The sequence below is a fragment of the Centrocercus urophasianus genome, unplaced genomic scaffold (genome assembly GCF_019232065.1).
Source record: "Centrocercus urophasianus isolate 14NV4802_14NV808 unplaced genomic scaffold, USGS_Curo_1.0 seq_34, whole genome shotgun sequence".
In the NCBI taxonomy this organism is placed as follows: Eukaryota; Metazoa; Chordata; class Aves; order Galliformes; family Phasianidae; genus Centrocercus; species Centrocercus urophasianus.
Window position 1 is genome coordinate 421862 of NW_024884911.1, and position 27584 is coordinate 449445.

General features: G+C 54.3%; 1 protein-coding gene across 1 annotated transcript; it reads left to right on the forward strand.

Annotated features, from left to right (window-relative positions):
- Positions 1–418: 418 nt before the first annotated feature.
- ARRDC1 (arrestin domain containing 1) lies at positions 419–26715 on the forward strand. Its single transcript, XM_042830803.1, is given in 9 exon segments — positions 419–577; positions 12701–12811; positions 21809–21859; positions 22334–22488; positions 22960–23142; positions 23516–23692; positions 23928–24061; positions 24063–24334; positions 25046–26715. Coding segments are annotated over 9 exon segments (1266 nt in total). The 5' UTR covers positions 419–459; the 3' UTR covers positions 25111–26715.
- Positions 26716–27584: the final 869 nt, after the last annotated feature.

A 27584-nucleotide genomic window follows, 5' to 3' on the forward strand; every position in this document is an offset into this window, starting at 1 on the left:
TCCTTTCCCCACAGCCTGGCTTCATAGCTGTGTCTTTCCCTCGCAGCCTGAGCCTACAGCTGGGTCTTTCCCCTCACTGGGGTCCCATAACTGGCTCCTTTCCCTACGGTCCAGCCCTACAGCTGTGTCTTTCCCCTCAGCCTGATCCCATAGCTGTGCCTTTCCCTCACAACCAGACTCCCCCCTGCAGCCCAATCCCTCCCAGTCCTTCCCCACAGCCGCATCCTTCCCTCACAGCCGGACCTCGCTACCGGCTCCTTCTCACACAACCACGCTCCCCCTCCCCTCCGCGCCTCTCCGCCCGCCCCTTCCCTCAGGGCCCGCCCCGACCCCACGGCGCGGGCCGGGGCGGGCAGAGGCGGGGCGGCCCGGCGGGGCGGGGCGGCGCGGCCGTCGCGGAGCGGCGCGGTGCGGAGCGGCAGGGCAGGTAGTAGCGGAGAGGAGCGGGCCGGCGCGGCCATGGGGAAGGTGCAGCTGTTCGAGATCCGCCTGGGAGAGAGCCGCGTCATCTACAGCCCCGGCGAGCCGCTGGCCGGCACCGTCACCGTGCGGCTCTCGGGCTCGCTGCAGTACCGAGGTGAGCGCGGGGCCTGCCCGGGAACGGGGACGGGGCTCCCCGGGCGGCGGCGCTGCGCGGCCGGAACGGAGCGGGGCTCGGGGCTGGCAGCCGCTCCGCGGCACTCGGGCCGCGCCGGTCCGGAGCATCCCGCAGTCGGCTGCGTTACGGGGGTCTCGGTCCCCCGGGATGGGCTGCCGGCCCGGGGGCTGCCCTGCTCCGGAGAAGTCGGCAGCGATCGCACGTGCTGTGCTGCGGAAACGCGGACTGGTTTTTTGCTTTCCTTGAGGTTGTCCTGTTCGCTTCTGTCTCTGTGATAAATTACTGGGGGTAAGGATGACCGAAGAGCTTCAAACGCAGCCTCCCTTCGCCGTGCTGCCCCACCGCGCTGCTCCCGTTCCTTTAGCATCTTTCCCAGGTGCCCACAGTGGCTTTTGGGAGCTTCCTCGGGAGGAAGAGAAGCATCTTGGACAAGCGCGGGCTTGTCGGCTGTTTAACCCCCAAGCGAAGCGCGTGCGTCTCCTGGTCGGCCGCTCCTTCCACGCAAGGCGCTGGCAGCGGTGCGTGCTGACCTCCAGCTGGGTGCCTCTGTGCGGGCTCAGCTGTCCTTCGGTAGGGAGCGCAGGGCCTGAGAGAGACAGCACGTGCATGGAGGCAGAACTTAAGGAGAGCTGTGCCTTCTTGTGTTAGAAGTGTTGCGAGTGCCCGTTTTGGGCTGAGGTCACTGCGCGTTGGCTTCGCCGCTGGGATGGCAGCTTGCTGTGGCTGGTGCCTGCGGCGGCCCAGATAAGCAGTGCACGTGGGGATGTGGTGCCCGTGTCTGTGGGGTGCGGGGCGGCTCCTTGCTGTGTGCACTACCTGCTGGGCAGGTCTCACCTTCAGGAGAACAGGAGTGGTGGTTGAAGCATCTTTCTGGGCACAACAGCAGGCACTCTGCGGAGCAGGCAGCTGGATCTGATGGCAGTGGGGTCAGACAGCCTCTTCCACGCTGTGCCTTCTGGGCATGTGGGGTGGATGGTGATAGGAGGAGGGGGAATGGTTTTAAACTAAGACAGTGGAGGTTGAGGTTGGATGTTAGGAGGAAGTTTTTCACTCAGATGGTGGTGAGGCACTGGAACAGGTTGCCCAAGGAGGCTGTGGATGCCCCATCCCTGCAGGCATTCAAGGCCAGGCTGGATGTGGCTCTGGGCAGCCTGGGCTGCTGGTTGATGACCCTGCACATAGTAGGGGGGTTGGAACCAGGTGATCCTTTTCAGCTCAGGCCATTCTATGCTGCAGTTCTGCTGGGTTGTGGAGAGAGGTGGGTGGAACGTCTGTGGCTTCCCCAGCTTGTGCTCTGTGCTGTGTTCACCCATACCTCCTGCGACCAGGACTAACAAGCAGCTCCCTAGGGAAAGTGTGCGGTGCTTCCCCTTTGCAGGGTCATGCTCATGGCATCCAGGTATGGCGCTTTCTATTTCCTGAACTGGTCTGACGTGTGTAGTTTTTGAGACAGCAAACACAAACAAGCTTGCAGACGATTACTTCACACGGTACCTTGTTTTATGGCTCTTGGAAATTGCCCCTATCAAAGGATGGTCAGTGCAAGCGAACAAAGCTCGCTCTGCCTCGCCAAACATGCTGGAAGTCTTGGGTCATAGGAAAGCTTAACTGGAGACACACCTTACAGGATCATAAATGCTCCCACCTACGCTGGCTTCCTTGCCAGCCCTCTGCCTGCTGTAATGGCTGTTCAGTAACACATTGGCCTTGCTGGCCATGCAGCAGTGTCACAAATGGTGACTCACCTTTCGTGACCATGTGGACCCTCTGGGGCCACGTCAGTGGGGCACGCTCATGCTGTGGCTGTGCCAGGACGGAGGTCTTCCTGTGAGAACTTCTGGGCCTCAGGGGAGGTCGCTAATGGGAGTGCATGTCCCTAATTGGTGTGCCTGACTTGCTGGGTAAATCATCAAGCGCCTGTGTACAAAGAACAATTAATCTAACAGGAATCTGGCACTGGGACAGCCGGGTATAGAGGTAATTTGGGGGAGATGGGCGGGAAGGAAGTTCCTCGCAGAGCACGGGCAGCCCTGCTTGCTGGCTGGAGCATGCTGGAACAACGCTGATGCTGCTCAGGGGTACTGGAGCTCAAGGGTACTGGAGCACTTTTCTCACTGTTCTACAGCATCCAGGGCCATGTGGGTTATTTCAGCCCTGATGCCTATTGGTCAAGATGCTTCTTGTGGGCAAAAGTGTAACGGTAAAATAACAGTCCTATCTCTTGGGTCACTGAGAGAAAAGAAACTGAAAGCGCTTTCTGGAGCAGGTTTCAGCACGGTTTCTGTACTCTGTTATTTAGCTGTCCAGGTTTATGCGATGATGACTCGACTTTCAAATCAGTCCCTTGAACTACAAATGTACAGACAAAAATACTGCTGTCTGTGCTCTAGAAGTACCCAGGTACATAATTCTCATTTCTGCAGAGCCTGGCAGTCATCATTTACTGCTTTAATGTAGTACACAGTTTGACTTCTCACCTGGAAAACTGTGAAATCTGGCAGTGGAGAAGGGGGCTGAAGGCAGATCCCAAGCTGTATGCCCAAACTAAAAGGTCATTTCTGTGTTCCTGGAAGGGTAGCAGGAAGAAATTTGGGTTTGGCAGTGCATGATGTAGCCTTGCCCTGCGTGGGGAAAATGGTGACACCTGAGAGTTCTGATAGCCACAATCCTCTGTACAGGTTGGACTGTGACACGGGAAAATGTTCCTGCAGAAGGGCTGTGGCTTAGGCTGTTCTGTGAAGCAGTGGCAAAAGGATTCATCCTTTCATGTGTCCATTAGACAGGCAGGAGGGTCCCATGGCTCAGCCCTGCTCTGGATGCAGCCCGGAGTGCGATGCCAGCAGCACACAGCTGAGTGTGATCTCAGGGATTTTGGAAGGTGGGATACAGCAGCGGCCGACAGTGACACACAGGACTGCTCGGATTGCTCTGCAGCATCGCCCCAGCAGGCTGGATGGCTCCGCAGCAGTGCCAGTGGATTAACTTTCTTTTCTCATTGTTTGGAGCGAGACAGCAGTGAGCTGTGTGGCCAACCCTGTCTGAGACTGGGGAACAAAAGAGGGATTTTTGCTATCCTGGCTGGCTTGCTGCTGGAGCTCAGCTCCTCTGGAGTCAATAACTAATCACAGGAATGTTTTGTGTCTCTTGTCTCCGCAGCGTGTGCTGCTCTCTGCTTCTCCCCCCGCCCGTGCACCACTTGTGCTCATCTTGAGAAACTGTTTGCTGCTTTCTTTGGCGAGGAGATGTGCTGCAGCCTTCCCTCTTGTTTAACAAAATGAGAGGACAAGTGGAGTGGAGCTCTGTCAGTCTGATTTGCTTCCAAGTGTGACAAACGGGGTGCGATTGCGCGTTCCCTCCCTGCAGCAGTGTGGAGCTGGCAGGGCTGTAGCTTGTCTTCTGAGCGGGACTCAGGTAGGCAGGAGGGACGCTCCCTCGCCAGGAGCAAGAAACTCTGGGCTTTCAGTCTCTGGTCCTGAGGCAGCTTCCCATCCCTTGTAGGAACATTGCAAACCGGCACCAGCTGGGGGCTGGGGGAGAAGGAACTTTCCTCCTTCTGCTTAGGGCAGGTGCTCCTGAAAGAGCCTGACAAGAACGCTGAGCGTTTAGCTTGGTGCCTCTTTACTTGAGGGCTGAGCACTGAGATCTTGCCTGTGCAGCCTCTAGGCTACTGCTGTGACCTCTGAAGGCAGCAATTCCTGTGGAAGTGTGATTTTTATTTTTTTTTGTGCTGCTCTTAAAGTTGTCACTTAATGTCCTGCGTGGAAGTGAAAAGTGCTTCAAGAGGAAGGAAAAGTGTAAAGGACCTGGATGGCTGTGAGCCTTGTGTGCAGGTATGCCTCCATGGCTGTAGTCCCCATTTTATGTCTGCGATCTGTGTGTATTTGTTCAGCTACAGGTAAGCTTGTGAATGGAGGCTTTTTACCAGGGAGTGCTTAGCCCTGGCTGGGTACCACTCTGCCTGGGATCACATGTGGCATTTAGAAGGGTGCTGAGCGCCACACGGTTGAACAGAACAGATGAGCGAACTGCCACAGGTGTGTCAGCACCCTGAGAGTATGGGGGTCTCCCAAGGTAAGGACAGACCCTGCTTTCCACCTCCTTGGGAAGATGAGGGTGGCAAGTTTGTGCCAGTCTGCAGTTCAGAGAGTTGTTTAGTTTAAAAATGCCCCGACCTTTGAGCACTTCAGTCTTGATTGAAAACCAGAGTTTATCAGATATCCGCAGCAAAAAGGCTGTTTCCGAAAAACATGAATCATTTCTGGAGTGTTAGTGCTTATAACTTCCAGTCCTTTGTTCTTGCTGAAGGAGCCACGTTCTCAATGGCTCTGGCTGCAGATGGGGGTGGTGCTGCTGCTGCTTACTCTTCCTCCCTCATGTGTGTGCACTCGCCTTAACCCCAGGTGTTCCCTGCAGTAAGACTCGGGTCAGAGCAGCGGCATCTGTGGGGAGGAAGGCTCACTGGGTAGGTTTGATGTGCTTTCTTGATGGAGAGCATCAGCGTGGGGCTGGGTGTCAGGTCTGGAGGGTGAGCTCTGAGACCCCAGCACTGTTTGCAGGTGTCCAGCCTGGCTGTGTGCATCATCTCAGGAGCTCATACTCCTCCTAGCATAGTAGGGATTTGTTATGAATCTGATGCTCTGCTAATAACAAGAACACATAATTTGCCTTTCCAAATTGATGATTCTGCTAAAAATAGAGAATCCAGCTGTTTACATTGAATTGCATCAAAGGAAATCATAGGAGCTCTTATGCAGAACGAAACTGGGTTCTGGCTGCTTTCTCCCAGGTCGCTGGAACTGGGGGAGGAATATTTCTTGACAGCTGAGATGTGTGAAGGCAGTGGTTGGGAGCTCAGCATGGTGTGAGAAACCTTCGCTGGGAGCACACGGCTGTGCTCTGCCATGGCTGCCAGTGCCATGCATTGCCTCCAGCCAGGGAGCCAGACTGCGTGCATACAGGGGACTCAACTGGTTGACTTTATTGGCTATAAATAAAGCTCTTCAGGAAGAGGCACTTGAAACCTCCCCTGCAGGAGGGGTGAGCTGGCAATGGGCTCGTGCCTGGGAGCAGCCAAGCTGAGCCTTGCAGGTCTTGGCATGCTCTGGCTGCTCCTCGGGAGCTGCTGCCTGCAGCTGAGTGGCAGGGCAGGTGGGCTGCAGCACAGAGCTCTGGTTGCTTGTCCCCGTTCTGTTGTCTGCTTTCCTTCTAGATGGCTCCATCTGCCCACACCAGGATGCCTGAGCAGTTGTGAACTTGCCTCTTTGGTCCATCTCGGTGCTGTGGGGACAAACTCATTCAAGACACCTGGCTGTGACAGTATTGTCTGTGCTGCTGCCTCTCACTGTGTGATGGGGTGTTCAGCCTCTAACAGGCCTCTTTCTATCAGTCTGAGTTTGTGACTGCTCTGCTCTTGGTGGAATGAGTCCTGGAGACTCAGTGCCCAGGAGTGTCCTTGAGCACTGGGAGGGGAGGGAGGAATGTCTCCTCCACTTCCCAGAACTGATGCTGTCTGCAGGACTGGCTGTGGGCCTGGAGCCCTGTGTCTGGCAGTGTTCTGAAAGGCAGCAAGCAGCAGTCGAACAGGTTGCCCAGAGAAGTGGTGGTGCCCCATCCTTGGGGACACCCAAGGTGAGTCCGGATGTGACTCTGAGCACTGTTGGAGCTGTGGGTGTCCCTGTGCATTGCAGGGAGTTGGACCTGATGGCCTTTAAGGTCCCTTCCAACTCAGGTGATTCTATGATTCTGGAGGAGCTGCTTGAGCCACAGCTCCTAGGTACGCGTGCCCATCACCAGCAGAAAGTGGGGTGATTCAGTCCCTCAGCAGAAGCTGGCCCAATGCAGCCCTCCTGCTTGGGTGTTTCTGTGAGCCTGTTGAGCATGAATTTCCAGAACTCTTTGAAGCCTTTATTTAGAAAGAGCCTGAAAAGGGAGTAGGCTCTGAATCAACCTCTTTGTGGTAAGCAGAGAAACCTGATCAGTCGGCTGATTATTTTACGTACAGAACTCAGGGGGTGTGGGGGAGGAGGTCACTAAACCTGCCCAGGGAGTGGGAAGAGCAGAGCCCTGGTGGTCACAGGCTGACTGGTGTTCCCAGAACATCCGAGCTCGGCCTTGTTGCTGTGGCTGAATGGCTGGCTTGTTCTGCTGGTGTGCTTGGTGCTGGCAGGAAAGGAACAAGTGTGTTTGACAATGAGTTTAAGGGAGCGGTTTGCTACAGTGTGGACCTGACTGGTCTTCAAGCACCTAGAGAATGCCTCCTGGGACCAGCGGTGTGGTTATTGTGGTGGGATTTCTTGCCCAGTTCTTCTGTTTTTAGTGTGTACTGGAATATCCTAACTGCTTTGGCCCAAAGTAGGGCTAAGTGCTGGGTGGAAACCTCTTTCCATTTGGGCAAGCTATAAAAAAAGTGGTTCCTCTCTTCATTTTCACACTGCTCAGCCCGAGGAAGGTGGCTGCGGTTGGGCTGCAGTGCTGAGTGCTGGCGGTCCTGGCAGCATTCCTGTGCACCGGGTGAAGCTGTGCCGGCTCCTCTCTGCTGCATCTCAGCCATGTGGGACTTGTATTCCCCTCCCATGGGGCTGATCAGAGGCCCAGCCCTGAAGGTAGAGATGCTCTGACTGTTGGTGCAGTGAGTCTCAAATGGAGCACTGGAGGGCAGGTGTGTCTGTCTGCAGTTAGGTCAGTTTCTTTCTCTGAACTTATGCCACGAGAAGCAGAAAGAAAAGAGTTTTCTGAGGCTGAAAGCTGCCTTACTGCACCAGAAGAATGACATCCCCTCTGGCCTTCCTCTCATCTGCAGCTCCTCTGCATTTCTGATGGATGTTAGGAAGGAGGCTACAAGTGCTGGTGTTGCAGCTGAGGTGGGTGGCTGGCACAGAGATTTCCATGGTGAGCGTGAGATCTCTGTGCCAAATGCTGCATTTCCTGCAGTGCCTGCTGTGCTGCTGCCTGGTCAGAGGCTTCTGCCCTCCTGTCCTGGGAGGGAGATGCTGGTCCCTCTGCATGCAGCTGGTGGTGCTCAGTTGCTCCTGCGCCCGGAGACCCATTTCTGCTCCATGTTGCATGGAGCGTTGCTCCTGAACCACGTGTACAATGGAGTGAGAGCTTGGGCTCCTTGAACTGGGCTGAGGTGTGACTTTTTTTCTTCCCTGCTTCCTCTGAAGCCATGCTGCTGCCTGCACCATGGCCAGGGCTGCTTCTTCAGGAAGCCCATGGGCCTGGTGGTTGGCTATGGTGGCGCAGCACCTACATCCTTCTGCAGCTTACAGAAAACTTCTTTTTTGTAAGAGGATGTTTTGAGAAAAGGGGATGCTGGAGGAGTGTGTCTGTAGCAAGGCGGCTGCAGCAGCACTCCAGGAAGTGAAATGGGGGCTGAAGTGCAGCCATCAGACCTGGTGTGGGGATGCAGCAGGTTTTGGGCCCGTTGCATCGGGGCTCAGTGGCACGTGGCTGTCCCCTGGGTGTCTGGGTGGCCCTACTCACCGGTGAGGTTTCCTCCCATCCTGCCCTGACGTGGGTGAAGACAGGCTCGTTAAACGTGCTCAGCCAGGGATTTCATTCCAGATGCTCAAGATGACCCCTTTTCTCTGAGGGCAGCCCGCGTGCTGATAAAACTCTGTGATGCTATAAATAAACCTGTCAGCTCTGCAAGGGAGAAAAGCCTGCAGTTTGTCCTTACCAGGAGCCCAGCAGCTTGCTTTCTTCTCTGGGGTGTGTGCAGAATTCTGATTTTGGACAGGGGCTGGAAACAGCAGGCGTTCCTGCTGTGTATCTATGATAGGGGAAAGCGCTTGCAAAGGGAGAGGATTGACCTTGTCTGGGAAAAGACCTGGCCAGGAGGCACAGCTCTGCCTGGTCTCTCTTTGGAGAAGTCTGCGCTTCTGGGATACGAACACCCTTGATATATTGTTGGGGTGGATTTTGGCTAAAGCCAATCACCTTCAGCTTAAGTAACAGCTATGGGTCACCCATATAGCACAGCCATCACTGCCCAGTTGTTGCTGCAGGTGGAGTTGTCGCTGTCGGATGTTCCAGGCTTCCTGCAGTGGGTTGCAGCTGTGGGCTCAAGTTGTGTGTAAGAAAGACCCAGCAGGGACCTCCTGCATTGACGTGGCAGAGCCAGCTCCACTGGGACAGCTGGAGAAGATGGGGACACCTCCTTCCCTGAGGCTGAGTGCCCTCTGTGGCCCTGAGCTGAGCTCTGGGGTGGGAGGAGATTGGAACTTCTCTGGGCAGTCCTTCACTGTGCCAGACCCACCGCTGCCTTCAGCTCCATGCCAGCTCTGCTCCTGCCTTGCTGGCTTGCTTAATGCCCGGGTCTATTTGTGTCTGAAGGAGGTCCCAAAAGGATGGGGACAGCTCAGAATTAATTAGGACTTGCTGGTTTAATTAATAGATTCTTAGTATATTTGTGCAAATGGTTGGGAGCCTGAGGAGCAGCTTATCTCGTGAGCTTCCAGCCTTCCTGTGCAGAGGAGGACAGGAGCCCTTTGTGTCAGACCTTGTACTGGTGAGTTTGTGAAAGCCAACCTGTCCAAGGCCTTGTTGTGCTTCTCTTTGTGGTCTTGGTTTCCTTGGTACTTGGTTTTTTGGTTTTTTGGTTTTTTTTTTTTTTTTTTTTTTTTTAGTAGAGCTTTTCTAAGAACCACCAAGTCTCTGCAAACTGCTCGAGAGCTGCACTTGTGCAGTGTGCAGGCCTTGAGTCCCCCACGCTGGCCCCGATGGGGTTGGCAGTTTGTGTGCTGTCAGCTGGGCTTGAGGGAAGAGGCTGTGGGCTGCTGTGGGTCTCGTTTCCCCCCACCCCAAAGAAGTGGAACCGCAGTGCTGCTGTGACAGCTCGTTGATCTGTAGGCACAGATTCTTCTGGGGCCGGAGAGAGGGGAGAATCTAATTGAAGCATGCTGATAGCTGCCTGCTGCGGCTCCGATGGAGAGGGGTGAGGAAAGGGCTCCTCTTGGCTGGTTTCCATGAAATGAAGACTATCTGATGCAGACTTGCTGGGCTCTCACAGCCCTCCTCCCCTCCCTGTTGCTGTTGTTGTCTGGAGCCAGGCACGCAGCAGCCCTTCTGCAAAGCTCCTTTGGGATGTGCTGTGTGTGTGAGGATGCTTCGGGGTGGCTTTGAACCTGTCTAGCCCTGTGCTTGTGGGTGTGGGCTCACCATTCTCGGCCGAAGCTCCTGGGCCCATCAGTCCAGATACTGACTGGCATGGGCTTCAACTGGCAGAAACTCAGGGCTCTTCAGCTGGGTTCTAGAAATTGGGGTGAGGGCTGCATGCCCTCTGCTCTCCCCTTGCCTGCAATGCGGCGCCAGCTCCCCGGGGAGGGCAGCTGGCTGGATCAACAGAAAAAGTAATCTGAGGTGTACGGCTGCTCTCCTTACATCACCCTAGAAGAAGGCAGACGTACCCAGCTCCTGGCATCTCTATTTTTGCTTAGAGCAGAGATGGATATGGCTGAGCTGTCTCCTTTTATTTCCAGCACTTGGCGAGTGCTGCGGTGCGTTGCTAAAGATGCGTCTGGCTGGATGCAAGCTGCTGCTTCTGAGAGTGCTGGGGGATCGTGGGGGTGAAGGGCTGCAGCCTTCTGCATCACTCTGTGATGTGCTTCTCCACTTCTTGCTGCCCTTTGCTCACCCCTTCACTTCCCTATAGCTTTTTGCCTTTTTTTTCCTGTATTTATTTAAAGCAACCTGGGTAAACAGAGAGCAGGAACATGGGAACTGGGGCTGCTGGTACGACTGGATTTAGGAGGCATTTTTAACGTGTTTCTAACAACCAGAATCGGGCTGTTCTGATGTACGAACTCATTTTCTGTATCTGCTACTTGGCATGGAGATTGCCTGCAGGGAGCTCCTGGAAAGTTTCAGACTGTGCATTTAGCTTCCTGGCAGCCCTGCTGACGAACTTTGCACTTCCAGTTGCTGCAGCTCTGATGTTGCTGGTTTCCCAAAGCTGTCCTGCTGACCCCACTTTTAGCTCGCAGCTGCCCCCAGCGCTGCATGCCTGGGTTCTGCCTGTCAGCTGCTGCATGTCCTGGCTCCTCCTTGTGAAATAGAGCCTGTGAGCCCCAAGAGGGGTGACCTTCAGGACCGTGACAGCAGAGGACCACCCATGGTGAGGACCCAGAGACAGAAGCCTTCCCTCTTGGCTGTGACCAAGCCAGTTTGGATTGTTGGTGATCAGCTGAGAGGCCTTGGAGCTGACAGCCCTGTGGACAGTCCACGTTTTAGGACTCCTCCTATAGAGGAGCTGGCTGCAGTAAGGCTTTCGGATGGGGCCTGTGTGTAGCCCTGAGGTTTGTTGCGGAGGAGCCCAGCTTGCAATGGGGAACAGCAGCTAAAGGTTGGCTCTGAGTGCTGGGCTGCAGCAGTTGGCACTGCTGAGTCCCTGTCTCCCATAGGAAGGGAGATGGGGCAGTAGTGTCTGTGTGCAAAAGTGCCACCCACCTGCCTCCAGGAACAGGAATGCCTGAGCACTGCAGTGCAGCAGGCGGGCTTGGATGGAAGACTTCCATCTCCAACCCAGCGTCTGGGTGTTGCAACAGATGGCAGTTATCTTTAAACTTTTCAGATGGTCGTTATCTTTAAGACTCTGTGGCTGAGGGAGGCTGTGGGGAGCCTGTTCCGGGGCGGTCCGTCCTGTTCCTGCTGAGGCTTTTTCACATTTCACATTTCTGGGAGCAGAGTGGCTGAGCCTGGGCTTGGTGTGAATGCAGCCAGCCGGGCTGTCAGTGCTGGGAGAGCTCCCACCCTGCTAAAGCTGCTCCTTTTGCCCTCTGAGGAGAGCGGTGGGTTTCCCCAGTGGGTCTGTGTGGGGTAGGTGGGGGCTGAGCACTGCACTGTGCTCCAGGGGATCCATGCCAGCTCAGCACAGCCATGCTCAGTGCCACGGCTGTGCCAGCCATGCTCTTTGCTTTGTCTCCAGCATCAGAAGTGCTGGTGTGCCTCGCAGACATGGACAGAGCCAGTGCGTAGCAGTGCTTGATTAATGAGAGTTGGCATCTGCCACTGTTCATCCCGTGCCCTTGAGGATGAAGCTGCAGTGAGCTTGGGTGCTCCAGGTCATGGTCAGGCTGTGACCAGGTGAGCAGGGCTGTGGGTTGGCTGTTCCTCCTTTGGGACTGGAGCCCCAAGCAGCCCATTCGCTCTGGACTCCTATGGCAAAGCACAGGGAAGGGGACTGGGGTGTGAACTCTGCGTTCCCTCTGCAGAGAGAGCTGGGTTTGGGTTTCTTTCCACCCTGAGTTGGGCTGGCAGGGCAGGCACCGCACAGAGCAGTGTGGGGTGCTTGTGAGCAGCATTGCTTGCAGCTCAGTGCTTGGGAGACAGGAGGTAGGGGAGCTTGGAGAAGGAAGGCAGCCCTGAAGTCAGGCAGATTGGCTGCCTGCCTCCTGGGGAGAGGCTTCCTGTGAGATGCTTCTTGGATGCAGTAAGCAGATGGGTGAAACGGGAGCAGAGCCTGTCTGGTGGCTCCTGCTGCCTTTCTGCAAGTAGAAGTATGCATCCAGCAGGTCCAGCAAGGGAGTTCTGTGGGATCTGTTAAAGCTGTTGCAAAACCTGGTGGGAATCAGGACAGGAGACATTCAGGCTGGAGCAAAGCACTGCAGGTGCCTCTTGCTGTGTAACAAGCAGGGCAGGCATGGGGATGACTTTTCCAGGGCTGGGTACAAACGTAGCTCCGATTCTGTGTTTGCTTTGGGATGGTCAAATGGCATCCTGAATGCTTCTGGACCTGGCTGTGTGGCTTTGCTGTGAGCCCTGTATCTCTTGCAGGAGGAGGAGGTACTCTCTTGAAGTGGTGTCTGGCTGCTGAGAAGCACCAACACTCAGCAGCCCTTGTGCTGAAGTTACTGCTGGGGCCCTTACAGTGAGAGACAGCCAGCATGAGAACTTACTGGTGCTGACAGCTGCAAGTAGTACTGGGGGAGCAGAGAGAGTGTGGCAGTGCTGAGAGCGAGGGGAAAGCGTGCTCTGTGCTGGAGGTGTGACCTGATTGCCCTGCTCCCTTTTTCCACCCCATGTGCGTTCACGAGGCCTCGAAGGAAGTCTGAAGCTGTGGTTTTGCTTTTTCCCAGTCTTATGCATGTTGTTTCTCTTTAACAGCCATCAAGGTGAGCTGCGTTGGATTCTGTGGAGTGTCAAACAAGATCAATGACACTGCCTGGACCGTGGAGGAACAGTATTTCAACAGCACACTGTCTCTGGCAGACAAAGGTGAGCTCCACAAGGATGTGGTGGTGATCTGTGGGTGTGTGGTTTCTTACTGGAGACGGCTGACTGGTCTGCAGCAGTGCATTGAAGTGAAATACTCCTTCATAGGCTGTTTTGACTTGTGCACAGAATGTATGAGCCGATATTGGAGACAGCATGAGTTGTGCAGAGTGGCTCCCTGATTGGCTGCACAACTTGGCAGCTACCTAAAACATGGTGCATCCTCTGGCTCTGCTCTGTCTAGAATGGGGCTGTCAGCAGCCACTTTGCTGCTGCTGGTGGATGTCTGTGAGCACAAAGCCCTATGCCTTCACCCTGCTCTGCTTTCCATCTGTTATCTATGGCAGTATCAAAACCTTATCAGAACTGGTCAGCTGAAGCTGATTGCAGGCTGGGAGTGGTTGAACTACACTGAAAGGGAAGTGGAGGTGTTGCTTGTCCTCCAGGAGGAGCACTGGCATGAGCAGCCTATGGCAGCTCCCAGCACACAGCTGCCAGCCCAGATGCCTAGAGATAGAGCAGTGGGGCTGTGTTATCCTTGTGGGTAAAGTGACACCAGTAGCCTCAGGGGAATCTGGGCTCAAATGAATGCTGTCATTCTGCTATTAAATAGGTCAACCTCAGCATAAATAATTTATGCTGTGCTCTGGCTTCTATCAGAATCGAGAGGTGCCACTATTCACCTGCTAAGGGCACTGGCTGTAGCAGTAATTGTAATGTGGCAGTAGGCCAGGCTAGCAGTCCTCTGATGCTGCACTGATCCTCTGATCTAGTAACAGGAAATGGGTGAAGCTGAAGTGGCAGCTGCTGCCACCTCAGCGATTTCTCAAGCAGAGCTTTTAGCATGGAGGGGAGTCTGACCTCACTTGGAGACAGCACTGCTTGCTCAGGCCCCAGGAAGGGAGGTGGCTCACTGCTCAGTTTGGCTCGTAGCCTAGGGGCTGCAGGAGGAGTCAGACTGCTTGGGAGGCCAATGAGAGATGGTCCTGCTTTTGGACGTGGTAGTGATCACAGCCAGGGGTCTCAGCTGTGAATGCTGGGCTGGCCGAATCCTGGAAGCTTTGTAAAGGGCTGCAGGCAATTCAGTGTAGGTGAGCTGGGGACTGTGAACAATGGTGGATTCCTGGAGAAGCTTAAACCTGCAACTGCACTGAAAATGAACTTTCATTTGTTTCTAGTGTTAATAATTCATGAGGAAACTGTGCTACTGTGGATGGTTCTGTGATGGTTACAGCAGAAGCTATGAGATAGGAGTGGGAGAAGGTGGGTTTGCTGCCCCTGGGAAATGCTGATGGCTGCTTCTGTACTTGGTTATTGAAGGATTGGATCTGGGAGCTCTCCCCTTGACATCTGGAGCAAATGGGAAAGGACAGAATTGTCCCTTAATGTGGCACCTTTGAATACCTGAATTCCAGAAAACCTGCAAAAACTGGTACTCCCAGCTCCTCAAGTCATCACAAAAAGCACTAGTCTTTTTGCTCTTGACTTTTCTGGAACCCAACCTGTTGTGCACTGCTGGGTTCACGTGCCAACCCCAGTGCTGCAGGTGGCCTGGGCCTGAGCCTTGAGGAGTGCTGGAGCCGTGCTGCTGTGCCTTGGTGCTGCTGTGGTGGCTGCATGCTGCCATCTTCCTGCACTAATGCAGCCCAGGGCAGGAGGGAGCGAGCACTGGTGGGGCAGGGCTGATCCGAGGAGCTGTGGATGCAGCAAAGGGAGAATGCGTCCTGCAGGACCGCTGAGCTCAGAGCTGAGGTGTGTTGTGGTGCTGTTACTGCCCTGTCTTGCAAAGGTACAGTGCAATATTGGGGAAAAAGCAGGTTGCAGCTAGCTGCAATCCAGAGCAGCACACCAGATACTGTCACTGACCTGTGTTCTGCTTCTTGTGTCAAAGGTGGTACGGCTGTCTGCAGCTGGGACAGAGTGTATGTGCATGTGGCTGGCGTGCCATCCATGGTTTGACGCCCCTGGTACAGAGACACAGCCCACCTGTGTCCTTTCTGAACAGGGAATGGCCATGGGCTGGGTGCAGGGGAACCCCTGCCTCCCTGCTGGCACTGTCCCCAGACCTCTGGCAGAGGGCTCGTGCAGGCAGACCATGAGGGAGGACCCCAGGTGTCCCCAAGGCCATGCAATCACCATGTGCCCAGCTCTGCTGTCCTTGGGGCTGCACCAGCCCTGCTCCTGTGAGATGGAGCAGAGAGGGAAGCTCAGTCTGATAAAATGCTTGCGTGATCTCTTCCCATGTTTTGCGTGGCAAAATAAATAAGAAGAAAAGCAGCCTGTGCTCTTGGAGGACGTGCTGGGAGAAGAGGTTTGCAAAACTATGGAAACTTGGAACACTCTCTAAGCATTTGAGAGCAACTCTGCTCTTCTGCACCCACGCACCTTGTTGCTGAACTATGGGTGGGGGCAGCCAATCCTATGTGGCATCAACTGTCATTTGTTTTACAGACATGACTTATTTTTTCTTAAAGGGTGTATCCTGCATGAGAGGAGACAGACCCTAAAAAATACCCTGTGTGCCCACTTTGCAGCACAAGGCACTGTTTAAGGCACTGGCTACATCCTTAACTTCTTTCCTTGCTTCCACATCAGAGCAGCATCAGTGTGGGGGGCTCAGGCTCCCTCCTGGCTCAGAGCAGCTCAGAAGGCCCCACTCACCACTGTGCTCCTGCCTCTAGGAGCTGGGTGTTGCTCAGGGTCCGTGCTTTAGCTTTGGCAAAGACTTGCAGCCCAGTGGTTTAATGAACTCTGCTCGTTACAGAGAAGCTGCCAGGAAGCGCTGAGGGCAGCAGCTGCTCTGAGTGCATGCAGGCAGGGCCTCACTGCTGTTTGCTGAGGACACTGTGCTGGGCTGTGGAGGTTGTTCAGCCTGTGGGGTGGGGTTGGGAGAGGGACCTCTTTGTTTTGCCTCCCAGAGGGGAGGGTTTGCTTTTCCCACCTGACCTGAGTTTGGCTTGGCCCCTTGCTCACTGGTGCTGGCTCGTCCTGGGTCATCTTTTTGCAAAGAGGAAAAAAACGCAGTGATGAAGGGAGACCCACAAACGTGAGTGGTGTTGGTTTTCCCTGGCTATCTGTGGTACAGGAGATCAAGTACACCAGTTGCTGCGAGTACAAAATAGCCCTGCTTGTCCCCACTGCTCAGACAGAGATGCTTCTCTTGATCCCATATAATGGAGTAATTCAGCTCTGCAGAGGACTCGCGCTCCTCTCCCCTCCCCTTCTGCAGCTCTGGCCTCGTTCAGCCAGAGAGGAGCAGGTCTGCCATGAGCCTGCACAGGGCTGTTTGCTTTGGCCATGCTCTGTCTCCGGCTGTGCACCCGGCTCTTGCCCTGTGGATGGATTGTGCATGCAAAGGTAGACTTTTTCTTTAAATCCTGTTTGTTCCTGAGTTGAACCCATGCAGGGAGTTGGCTGTAATTGCCAGCTGACCTTCCTTTTGGCAGCTTGTTAGCTAGCTAGCAGGCACTGTGGGGAATTCCTGGCTGCTACACCTGCTTCCTCCTCTGGCATATTTCTTGTGCAAAGTGCTAAAATGGGGCAGCTGTGCATCACCTCTTCCCTGCTGGCCTGGCACAACATCTTCCTAGCCATCACAGACTGAAAGGTTACAATTCTGTCTTCCAACAGAATTAAAAAAGCGTGATGACCTGACTGGGCAGGCATGGAACCATGCAGGGAGGGTCTCGGCCTGTTCTCTGGAGTAAGTGTTTGCAGGAGGGAGCAGAGCAGCGGGGCTGGACAGCCCTGGAGGAGGTGAGAGCAAAGGCGAGCAGTGATGAGCCCTGAGGAGTCTGTGGTGCCAGGTTGTGCCTGCACTGTGCTGCAGGTTGTGGAGCAGTAACGGCACATTCAGCCCAGGAAAGCCATGTGGAAAGAGCTGCAGTCACTGTGGGTCCCAGCAGCTATCTCAGCACTTCCTAATTTCTTGCCTCAGTAGATCACTGTTAATCCTCAGAGGTTCTTGCAGCATTGCTGTACTGCCAAATCCTACTAATTCTTTGAAAATGTCACTGAGAACTGCTGATACAGAGAAGTGTAAGCAGTGGAGCCTTTACTGCAGCCTTGCTGCTGAGCCTTCTTGTGTGTTTTCTTCCTCTGCGCTTCCCTCCTGTGTTACAGAAGGGTTTATCTCAGCAGTGTTAACCATATGGGAGCACCGGAGGTTGTTCCCACCGTGTGTTTGCGTGCAGCTAATCCAGCATGAGCAAGTTGCTTTGAATGGGAGCCTAGAGCTGGGGCCGTGCCCACACCGCTTGTGCACTGTCCTGATCAGCTGAAGGCTGCTCCATAGCAGCAGTGCTCTTGGGCAAGCAAAGCCAAGCTGAAGGCCGTGTCCTCCCCTGGCTGTGCTTGCTGCTGGGGCTGTTCAGGCTATTGCTGCTCCCTCTGAGAGCACCTGTGTCCATTGTCTGGGCTGGTGCCAGCAAATGGGTGTGTTTACCCTCATTTATTGTAGTTTGTATTAGTGTACTAGCTTAATCCCCAGAATGGGAGTCCTGGTGTTAATGCTGCGACTGCCCAGCATCCCTTGAAGCGCCCCAGAGCAGGCAAAGCTAATGCTTCCCTTCTGAGACAGCCTCTGGATGAGAAAGGCCCTGATTTTGCTTACAGTGCAATTTGTTGGGCTGCAGAGGAGGGCAGGGGTGCGAGGTGCTGGCTGTCAGGGCTGTGTGGAGGGATGGAACTTCAGCAGCTGAGGAATTGGGCTCCTGTCACACAGTGCAGAACTGGGCTTGGTGTGAGTGGAGCCAGCCGGGCTGTCGGTGCTGGCAGGGCTGCCTCTTTCTCAGCTCAGAAATAAAACCTTGCTCCTTTCTTGCTGTTCACATTGATGCCAATCATGTCAGCCCCAAGGAGAACTTGAGCTGGGCATCTGCAGCACTGATACCTGCTGAATTTGGTGGCTTTGGGGAGCTCGTGTGCCCTGGGGCAGCAGGATGCTGCAGGGAGCTCCTATTGCTGTGAGCAGTGGCAGGGAGCCAGCAGGCACCAGGTACCTGGCCCTGCTGCAGACTTTGGCCAGCACACTCATTGCATCGCTCACTGAGTAGCCAGAGAGATATTGCCATATGGCCAGGCCTGCTGTTCCCCTGTTAGAACAACCAAAAAGTATGTCCTGTCCAAAGGCTAAACTCGTCTGTGCTCAGAGCAGCAGTGTCTGCTGTCATTGGCAGGGTGCTAACAGCCAGCAGGGCTGGAGGTCAGGCAGGAGTTGGCTCCGTGCCGGGGTGGAGGACACCTACCAGGCTCCTGGTCCTGGCTGCAGAACAGGTAGCACCCTCCTCTTTGGGAAACAGAAAGGAGCAGCATGCTGAATATCCATCTTTGTAGCCCTTGTCGAGCTGTGCATGAAGCCTGGCAAGGCAGGGAGAGGTGAGTGCTGCACCCTGCGCTGCCGTTACAGCTGTCTGGCCCTGCAGGCTCCAGCATGCTCAGACGTCTGGGCTGTCTCTCCCACTGCATCAGAGTGTGAGATTTCAGAGGGGTGAGTAATGCAGCTCAGCTGAGTCTATCGTTGCTGTGCATCGGTGGCCAAGGCATCTCCCAGCCCTCTGCTGGCTTCTCTGCAGCTCCATGCCCTGCTGACACTGAGCTGGGCACTCTGTCCTGGTGGTGGTAGGTTGCTGTGGGCTGGCAGGAGGCACTGCTGGGCACAGAGCCCTGGCTCCTGCAAGGATTTGGGATGGAATTGCTGGGACTGGGTCAACAAACTGGAAGGAGGCATTTGGCTGATGTCTCCGTGGCAGCACTGGTTTGAACTTCAGGCCCCACCTGTACTGTAAGAGCAGTTTGTTTGCGTGGGCTGTTGGAGGGAAAGCTGCAGAAAAGCCTGGGAAGCATACAGGCTTTGTGCAGTTCAGATCTGCTGCCAGGGGATCCCTACCAGCCAGGGCTGTCTGCACCTTTGTGCATCAGTCCCAACCTATCTGCAGGTGCATCCAGTTGCAGGGCAGGCTCAAGGCATGAGCCGAGCACAGGAGCCCTGTGTGACCCTGGGGAAAGTCTAAAAACCTCTGTGCCTGGACAGCATACAAGGTGAGCAGGGTGACAGTGGATGCCCTGAGTGCCACGGGATGCTCTGAGATGTTCTGCAGAGTGGAGCTGGGCTCAGGGCTGTGCTCCCCATCGCAGGGGATGCCCTACAGGGCACCGGGCACCCCAGTGCCCTCCTGGGTGCTGGGTAGAGAGTTCAGTATGAACACCGTTTCCTTTCTGCACACCCTCCTCCACATTCACCGGTGCAAACAAGGCCCCTTTCCCAGTTTGGCAGCGAGAGGAGTGGCTGAGCCATGAAAGGGAGAGTCGTCCTTCTGTGTCTGGACAAACCCTCGCTGGCAGTGGAACCAAGAGGGGAAATCTCCAAGGTTGTTCTTTGCTCCGCACTGTTAGCGTGTCCCTGCTGCTCCACCTCCTTGGGTTGCTTGTTTTCTTTTCCTATGGCAGCAGTTCCTTTCCCTCCAGGACTTTGTAGGGAGGATATCTGCGGTGTGGGCCCTGCTGGCTCGGTTCCTATCAGGTAGGAGGGCTGCAGGCACAGCCCCGTGGCAGAGCCCTGCTGAGCAGCCTCCCTCTGCTGCCTAATGACTTTCTCAAGATTATTTTTAGCTGCACGTAAACTTCAGGAAAAGCTTTTGCATCTGAACACACTGTGGCCTTTGTTTGGGCTTTGGGGAATGGTGAGGTAATGGCTTGGTGAGGCTGTGGCAGCTTGCACAGCCCTTTCCCCTCACTCTGCGCATTTAAAAGCCGCTTGGGAGCCCTGGGGCACGCAGTGTGTGGATCCAGCTCCGTGCTGTGTTCCTGTGAACCTGGCCTGGTCTCTGCTTAAGCGTGTCCTTAGCAGAGCTCCTGGTGCAGGAGCAGGGAGCAGCTTGGCTGCTGTGAATGTCTGCCTGCACTCTGCAGCACCCGGGCTTCCCAGCAGCTTTGTCAGTCTGCCAGGGACCCGAGCGCACCCAGGCTTTCACAGAAACTTCCCATCGTGGTCAGGATCTTCTGTTTTTCTTCATCTATTTTTATTGAGCCTTGTCCCAGGAATAGCTCTGGCACTGAGCCCCTGGGTATGCCTGCATGGGGCTGCCCACAGCTCCCTGCTGCAGTGGCCTCCAGGCTTGTGACGTGGGCAGCAAAAGCAGGCACAGCGTGCTGGGGCCCTTTGAGCAGCTGGTCATTCATTAGCCATTCATTAAGCAAACCATGTCATGTTTTATAGTGGTAGGTGCTTGGTCCAGGCTGCTGTACCATTGGAAAATTCAGTGCATAAAGCTGCTTCCCAAAAGTGAGGATGTGCCTTAATAAGAGGCAGGAGCTCTTGGAGCAGTGGCTGAGTGCTTCGTGCCAGCGAGGCTTTGTGCTGGAACCTCCAAGCAAAGGCACCTTCTGCATCCGAGCGCTGCCCTCCACTGAGCCCTTCCCAAGAAGGCAATAGGAGAAGGCTGCGATGTCTCGAGGCTTCCAGAGCAGGCATTGAGTTGCTTTATGCCTCCACCTTGTGACAAGGCGGCACGTTGCATTTTAGCCTACATATCCGGTTTTATCTGGGGATGAGAAGGGAGATCACCAGGAGTGTATTTTGGCTTGGAGCGATGGCAGTGGGCAAACCGTCTCCTTTCTTTCCAGGCTAAGTGTGTAAACAGACAGCTCTTCTTTCCTTCCTGACTTACTGTAGCAGTGGGATGAAATCAGCTGCAGCTGTGTGTGCTGGGGGCTGCGGGCTGTGCAATGTTTCCTGATAGGAACTGTGGACCGGGCTGAACTCTGCCTCATCTACCAGGGCATGTGCTGCAAATGGGGGTTATTCTGTGCTCCCTTTCCCTGTCGTGTAACCCACCTGATCACCTGGTACCAGGACGTTATTACTGTCAGCTCTGCAGAGCCAGCACTGCTAACAGGCAAGCTGTCTCCTTGCTCTTGCATCAACTAAACAGCCAGCCAAATTTAGAGCCTTGGTACCTCCAGCAACGATCCTGCAAAGCAGAACAAACAGAGCTTGAGTTAATAGGTATCCAGGTCTCCTCTTAGCACTGCCAATCTGAAAACAAAACCTCTCATGTTTATTCAGCAAATGTGGATTCCTCTTTGTATCTCCGTGCTTTGCTGGATGAAGGCAGCCTGAGGAGCTGCCTGATGCTCCCAGCTCACACCGTGGGGCCTGTTTGGGGTCACTGCTGTCCTGGGAGGGGTGGGAGACCAGCTGGATGCAGGGGAGCCTGGGGTTGGAGCTGCTGCTGGAGCTGTGTGCCAGGTCTTGGCTCTGCTCTGTGCCCTTGAGGCGGCTGTTGCAGGGAGCTGATGAAAACCAGCACTGAGGTTTGAACTCCCAGCGCTGGGCTGGGAGCCTGCAGCCTTCCCTGAAGCACTGGGTGCCATATGTGGGAATTCACAGCTGTGGTTTTCTGCCCCACACTGTTATGACTGCCCAAGGGGAGAATTCAGGGACATTGTTGAAGTTACTTCTTGACTCTGGTCCTCCAGGCAGCTGGGCTGAGTATTGCAGGTCCCATCTTGGGGCCAGGATCTGCGGAGGTGCATTTAGGCCTGGGATTCGGACCTCTGGTTCCAGCCTGGTGCCCACCAGACCTCCTTACCCCACCTGCAGGCAGTGCCTTTGCTTCCTCATCTTCCCCTCAGTGGCTACAGCCTCCCTGAGGGAAGGAAACACAGCATTGCTTCTTAGTGCCCTCTGTCAGTAATGTGGGGCTAACTGCCCTCTCTAAAGCATGTGGCGTTGGCATCCCTTCAGCCCTGTCTGGACCATGTTATTTCCAAGTATCTTAACCTAGGCCTCATTGGGAACACAGACGTGTCCTGCCCCAGGGACAGGCGAGTTGCTCCTTGGATGCAGAGGGTGAGCATGGTGGTGTCCCGGGGTGAAGGCAGCTGGACGAGTTGTGTGCATTCCCTTGGGATTGGACTCTCTTGCCAGAAGCTCCTGCTCCAAAAATACCCTTCCAAGGTGACAACCTCCCACTTACCTGTTACTCTTATCTCCCACAGGAGTCCTTTCAGCTGGGGAGCACAACTTTTCGTTCCAGTTCCTGCTGCCAGGTATGATGCAGATACACAGCTGGAGGCCCTTTCACATAAGCCAGGACCTGCCCAGCTTTGGGAGCTCTGCTGAGGCACAGCTGGTGACTAGCTGGTAGAGGCAGGGAAGGAAGGCCCAGGGGTGCCAGAGGGGACTGTAAGGTTGACCACAGGCAGCAGAGGAGTTTAGGCAAGCTGTATGCTCCTATCTGGAGCAAAACTGGGTCTGCAGTGCCACTGACAGCTCAGGCAGAACCCTGTGGGCTTTCACCTGGGCACAGCGGTCCTGGCCTGCAGCTGGCCAGCTGTCCTGGGTGCAGTGTGCTCTGCTGTGGTGTGGGGGTGCCTTCTGTAGGGAGTCTGGGTGACCCAAGTCCTTGTCCCCAGATCTTTTTTTGGGAAGTCATGTGTGCCCTGTCTCTCAACTGTCTCGAACACAGAAATGATTGGCTTAACTGAGTCTTGTGACACCTCTTCTTTCTGTCTTGACTCCAGCCTCTGCTCCTACATCATTTGAAGGTCCTTTTGGCAAGGTCCTCCATCAGGTGAAAGCTGTGATAGACACACCTCGCTTCTCCAAGGACTACAAGTGCAACAAGATCTTTTATGTTCTCTGCCCTCTCAACTTGAACGACATCCTTGATATTGAGGTAGGAACAAGGATGAGTTTGGCTGGGAATCAAGGCAATCAAGGCTGCTTCTCCTTGTCATAAGTGACATTTGGGAGTAATTGTGTGTTTGGATAATTCTCTGACTGCATGTCCTGCTGGTGCAAGAGCAGCCTGAGGACTCTTGCTCTTGATCTGCCTTGCCATCAGTCCCCACTCAGTGATTTGTTTTGACTCCTCCACCCATTGCTTGGAAGATTTAAATGAATTTTGAACATGCTGAGAGAGGCATCTCTCCCAGCCAATAGCACCAGGTGTTTGTAGAGACCTGGCTTTGGGGAACTTGAAGAGATGCTAACAGGACAGGAAAAGCTGGGGGGGGTGGAGGAGAGAGGCCTGTGCTACTGATTCTTCATGGCCTCTCAGAGCAGATATTGCTGCTTGCATGTTTTGGGTCTGAGTGTTTTCCTGGAGGCTCTCTGACACTCTTGGGTCACCATGTGTCTCCTGCAGCAGCCCAACACTATGTCTGTTACCAAGAAGTTCAACTACAAGCTCGTGAAAAGCGGCAACGTTGTCCTGACAGCCACCTCAGATCTGAAGGGGTACATTGTGGGGCAAGTGATCCAGCTCCGCACAGACATAGAGAACAAATCAGGCCGGGACACCGGGGCTGTGGTAGCCAGCCTACTGCAGGTAAGCATCCAGGAAGATGATTCTTTGGCTATGCTGATCATCCAGCTCAACAAGGCAATTGTGAAGCTGGCTGTTTTCACCGCAGTGAGCATTGCTGCTGCTTTTGTCTGGAAGGTGGCAGCAAGTAGTCCAGACCTCTGGCTAGCTTTGTTTCCCTCTGCTTTCCTGGGGAAAGAGGTGGTGGGACTTGTCTTGCTTATCACACCTCAGTCCATAACGCAGTGATGGGTTAAACCTGCCCTGTAATATGTGCATTATGTTTGAACTTGTTTGACAGAACAACTGAGTGGTTTTGTGTCCTGCCTTACTTTTGTGGGGGAAGGATGATCGTCTGCAATCTTTCTGCAAGCTGTTTTTATTCCTGTCTGCACAGAAAGTGGCCTACAAATCCAAGCGTTGGATTTACGACCTGAGGACCATCGCAGAGGTGGAAGGTTCAGGAGTGAAAGCCTGGAAACATGCGGAATGGAAGGAGCAGATCCTTGTTCCAGCACTGCCCCAGTCCATTCTGCAGGGCTGTAGCCTCATACATATCGATTACTATATCCAGGTGAGCAGCGTGATGCTCTGGTGGGTTGTGCTGCAGTGATGGCTGTGTGCAGGGGGCACCTTGTGGCTGTCAAAGATGCAGCTCTGCTGAGGAACTCAGCGTGACTTGTTTTGCTGGTCAGTAATGATGGGTGGGGCTGCCCTTGTGCTATTGTGCTCCTTATTAGGTGAGCCTACCTGCGCCCTGTGCAACACACGACAAAGAGGATGTCACTTTGTTCTTCCTTCTCTTCCAGGTTTCCCTCAAGTCGCCGGAGGTTTCAGTCACCCTTCCCATTTATATTGGCAACATTGCAGTGAACAGGGTCCCCCTGAGCCCTTCCCGGTCTGTCCAGCACCTGCCATCTGCAGTGGTACCCAGTGCCCCCCCCGGAGGAAGAGGAGGCAGCCGGCGGTTATCACCCAATGGACAATGTCTTGATCCCCACCAAAAGCCATTCCCAGCAGCAGCCATTTAGCTACGCCCCAGGACTGAGCTTCCAGGAAGCGGACTCGGAGCAGACAGGCTCCCCAAATCACCCCACCCTCTGCCTCTCGACAGGAGCCACCATCCCTTACTACGCCGAGGGAAACGTGGTGCCCGTGCCCACTGCTAGCTCGCTCATTTTGCCTCCAGAATACAGCACGTGGGGCTACCCATACGGTGAGCATCCCATTCCTGAGACCTAAACAGTCTGGCAGTGTGATAGCAAACATCTGCTATGACAGGAGTCTCTTTGCTAGCTGAAAAGCCTGGCATATAGAGATGTCAGCTCGCCGGGGGCTGAAGTCAGGGGAAATTGTGAGAGCTCTCTGCCTGCCTTCTCTGAAGGAGCTCCTTGTGGCTGTGACAGCCAGCTGTCCGTTCCCACATCCACACCCATGCTGCTCTAGGCTTGTTCTGAGAGGATCTCCCTGCTCTGAAATGAGCTTTCAGCCTCCCACAGATATAAAAACTCCTTGGCTTGTGGTGAGGCTGGCGGGAGCAGAGCCAGGAAAGTGATGTAACTGAAATCTTACGTCTGCTTTGGAGTGGGCCTGCATCTGGTCTGGAGACAGAAGCTGTGGGGGTGGGCACTGAGAGACTGTCCAGGATGGAAGAGCTTGGGAAATCCCAGCACGCTGCGTTGCTGAAGCAGTATTTCTCTGAGGTGGCTGGGACCAGTGGCATGGCACAGTCCTACATGGATAAACCAGTCAGTCAGCACTGAGATGATGAGAGATGCCCAGATGTGTCACTTCAGCAGGGCAGGCTGTGGGTCCTGGAGTGCCTGCACGCATGTTAGCAGCTTGCTATGCTCAGTGCTGATTTACATAGATGGAGGTTCAGGGAACTTCCCACTAAAACCTTTCTTGTTGTTTCCTTTCCCTGCAGAGGCACCTCCATCCTATGAGCAGAGCTGCAGCAGTGCCAACTCCAGCATCAGCAATGGCAACTAACCTCCCCTGCTCCACATCCCGTCGGCACGGTTCACCAGCCTGCTGCAAAGTCTGGTACAGCAGAAGGCGTCTTTTTATCTCTTCGCCTGCTTGGCAGAGCAAATGGCACATCCTGGCCTGGGCTTTTTGAGTCTCTTTCTTGGGAGGGGGAAGATAAAAGGGCAGCCAGCACAGCCCGTGTTGTGTGTAGGAGAGGTCTGAACCATCTCATTCTGCTGCACCAAAAGCTGGAAGATCTGGTCTTGCCCCAGGGATGCCTTCTGCAGCAGCCTGTATTGGAAGTACTGAAGTCACCACTAACTGCTTTACTATCAAAGCACCTGCGATGCCTTATCTGAAACGCTCCTGTCTTGGCATGTCTCCACTGTAGGTGAAGGCTGGGCTGTGTGAACTTTCTCTTCTCTTTTGTGGGCTGCGTGCTCTCCAGAAATGCTTCTCAGAGCTCTTCCTCCTCGTCCTCGTAGGTCCCAGGGGGAGGTGAAACAGGAGCTTTCATGGAGTAGGCAGGGTTGGAAGGTCAGGGGCTCCTGCCAAGCCAAAAGCACAAGCCCTTGCTGTACCTGCGTGGTGGGATGAGTGACTGGCAGCCTTTGGTGCCTGGGCAGTGACCTGGACCGCCGCCTGCTTGTGCTGAGTGGAGAGCAGGCTCTGTCAGCAAGGAGCCTTTTTAGCAAGGATAACTTTCTAGAGGAGACAGACCGTCCTTGCTTGCTGCTAGGATGACCAGCGCCTGTCAACAGGGGACACCAGCTCCCGTGCCCCATCTCCTGCTCCTGCAGGGCACCCTCTCCATCCCAGCTGTCTGGCCTTAGGCAGGCCAGAATTACACGACAATCAAGTTAAAGAAATGTCTGATGCTACCTCTGCATCTGCCCAAGGACTCTGCCCATGGAAGCCCCATCCTCGGCGGTGCCCCCCTCTCCAGGCTCAGCCTGGCCCTTTGCTCCCTGCTCCCACACCAGCACGGGGGGCTGCATGGCTCGGGGATGGCTGGTACTGCTGTGCTGCTCATCTCCAGAGCCCCCGCAGGATGCAGAACGGAGAGAGTGGGAGCACAAACTGCTACACTTCACTCACAGCCTCTGCTGGACCCGGCGGGTCAGGGGAAGAAGCTGGGATACCGAAAGCAACTTTTTTTGTTTGTTTTTTTTTTTTTCCTTTTTTTTTTTTTTTTTTTTTTTTCCTTCTTTTTTTTTCCCCTTCCTTGTCGTTTAGCTTTTTAGCATGGACTGCCCAAGCTGAGGAAACCAAACACAGGACACTCAGAGCTGTGGGCATCCAGACAAGGCTGAAATAGCAGACTGCACCTTTGGCACCTCTGAGAATCGGTCCCGCACTTCCTCATGCTGGGCAGGCAACATCTAACGAACCTCCTAGCAGCTCTGCTTCCTCACACCCCTGGCTGCTGCTGGGGACAAGCCCTGCTTTGCACTCTTCCTTTGCAAAACCCTTTTTGTTTTATTTTCTTTTAAAAGTGTTGAACTGCTTTAAGGGTAGAGTAGAGAAGGTGCCGTTCTGAGCGAATGATGATCATTGTCCTTAAATATACATATATATATATATATGAGACAAAGTTTTGTTTTTAATGATCGAATTCATAAATACAAATTTTAATGCTGTATTTAATAAATTATTCCAAGAGAAACTGCTGTGCTCTTTCTTCCATTTCTGATGCTGACCCATGTGCCTGTTGGGTCAGCTGGAAGGCTGCTCCCTGTGCCCACAGTTTGCTGATACCATTGCAAACAAGTTGGATTTGTCTCAGCGTTCTGCAAGCAGCCCGAGGCACGGCCTGCCTCTCGTACACCAGGATTCTTCCTCACTCTCTGCTCACCTTGTGCTTCTGCCCAGCGTTTATTATTTAGGACTTTCCCCTTTGCCTGGTGATCCCAGACTGCAGGGTGAAAGATTCCTCTGACCCCCACCAGGGGCTGTGAGCCCAGCATGCTGTGGCAGCGGAGTCATAGAATCCTAGACTGGGTTGCAAAGGAGCACAATGCTCAACAGTTCCAACCCCCTGCTGTGTGCAGGTCACCAACCAGCAGCCCAGGCTGCCCAGAGCCACATCCAGCCTGGCCTTGAATGCCTCACGGTGCAGGGTGCTCACAGCTGGTGCCAGAGGGCAGGAAAGCAGTTTTGGGGTGCACGCTCCGTGGCAGAGCAATGGGATCATCCCTGCCTTGCTGCAGCCTGGAGTCACAGGCAGCTCCTGTGGGCCCCTCCTTCCCTTCTCCTCTTTCTGAACTCTGTGCTGAAGACAAAAGCCTGGTTGCTAAATTCAGCTCTGGATAGAAAAGCTTCATATGTAGGAATTAATTCAATTCCTGGCTCAAATTTATAAACAATTGTTTGGCTTTGTTTTTTTTTTTTTTCTTTTCTCTTTTGTTTGCAATCAGGAGGGGAAGTGGCGGGGTGTGAGGGAGGCCTGTGAGATAATTGTTTCCAAACCGCATTCAATGGAAAGCACCAAAAAT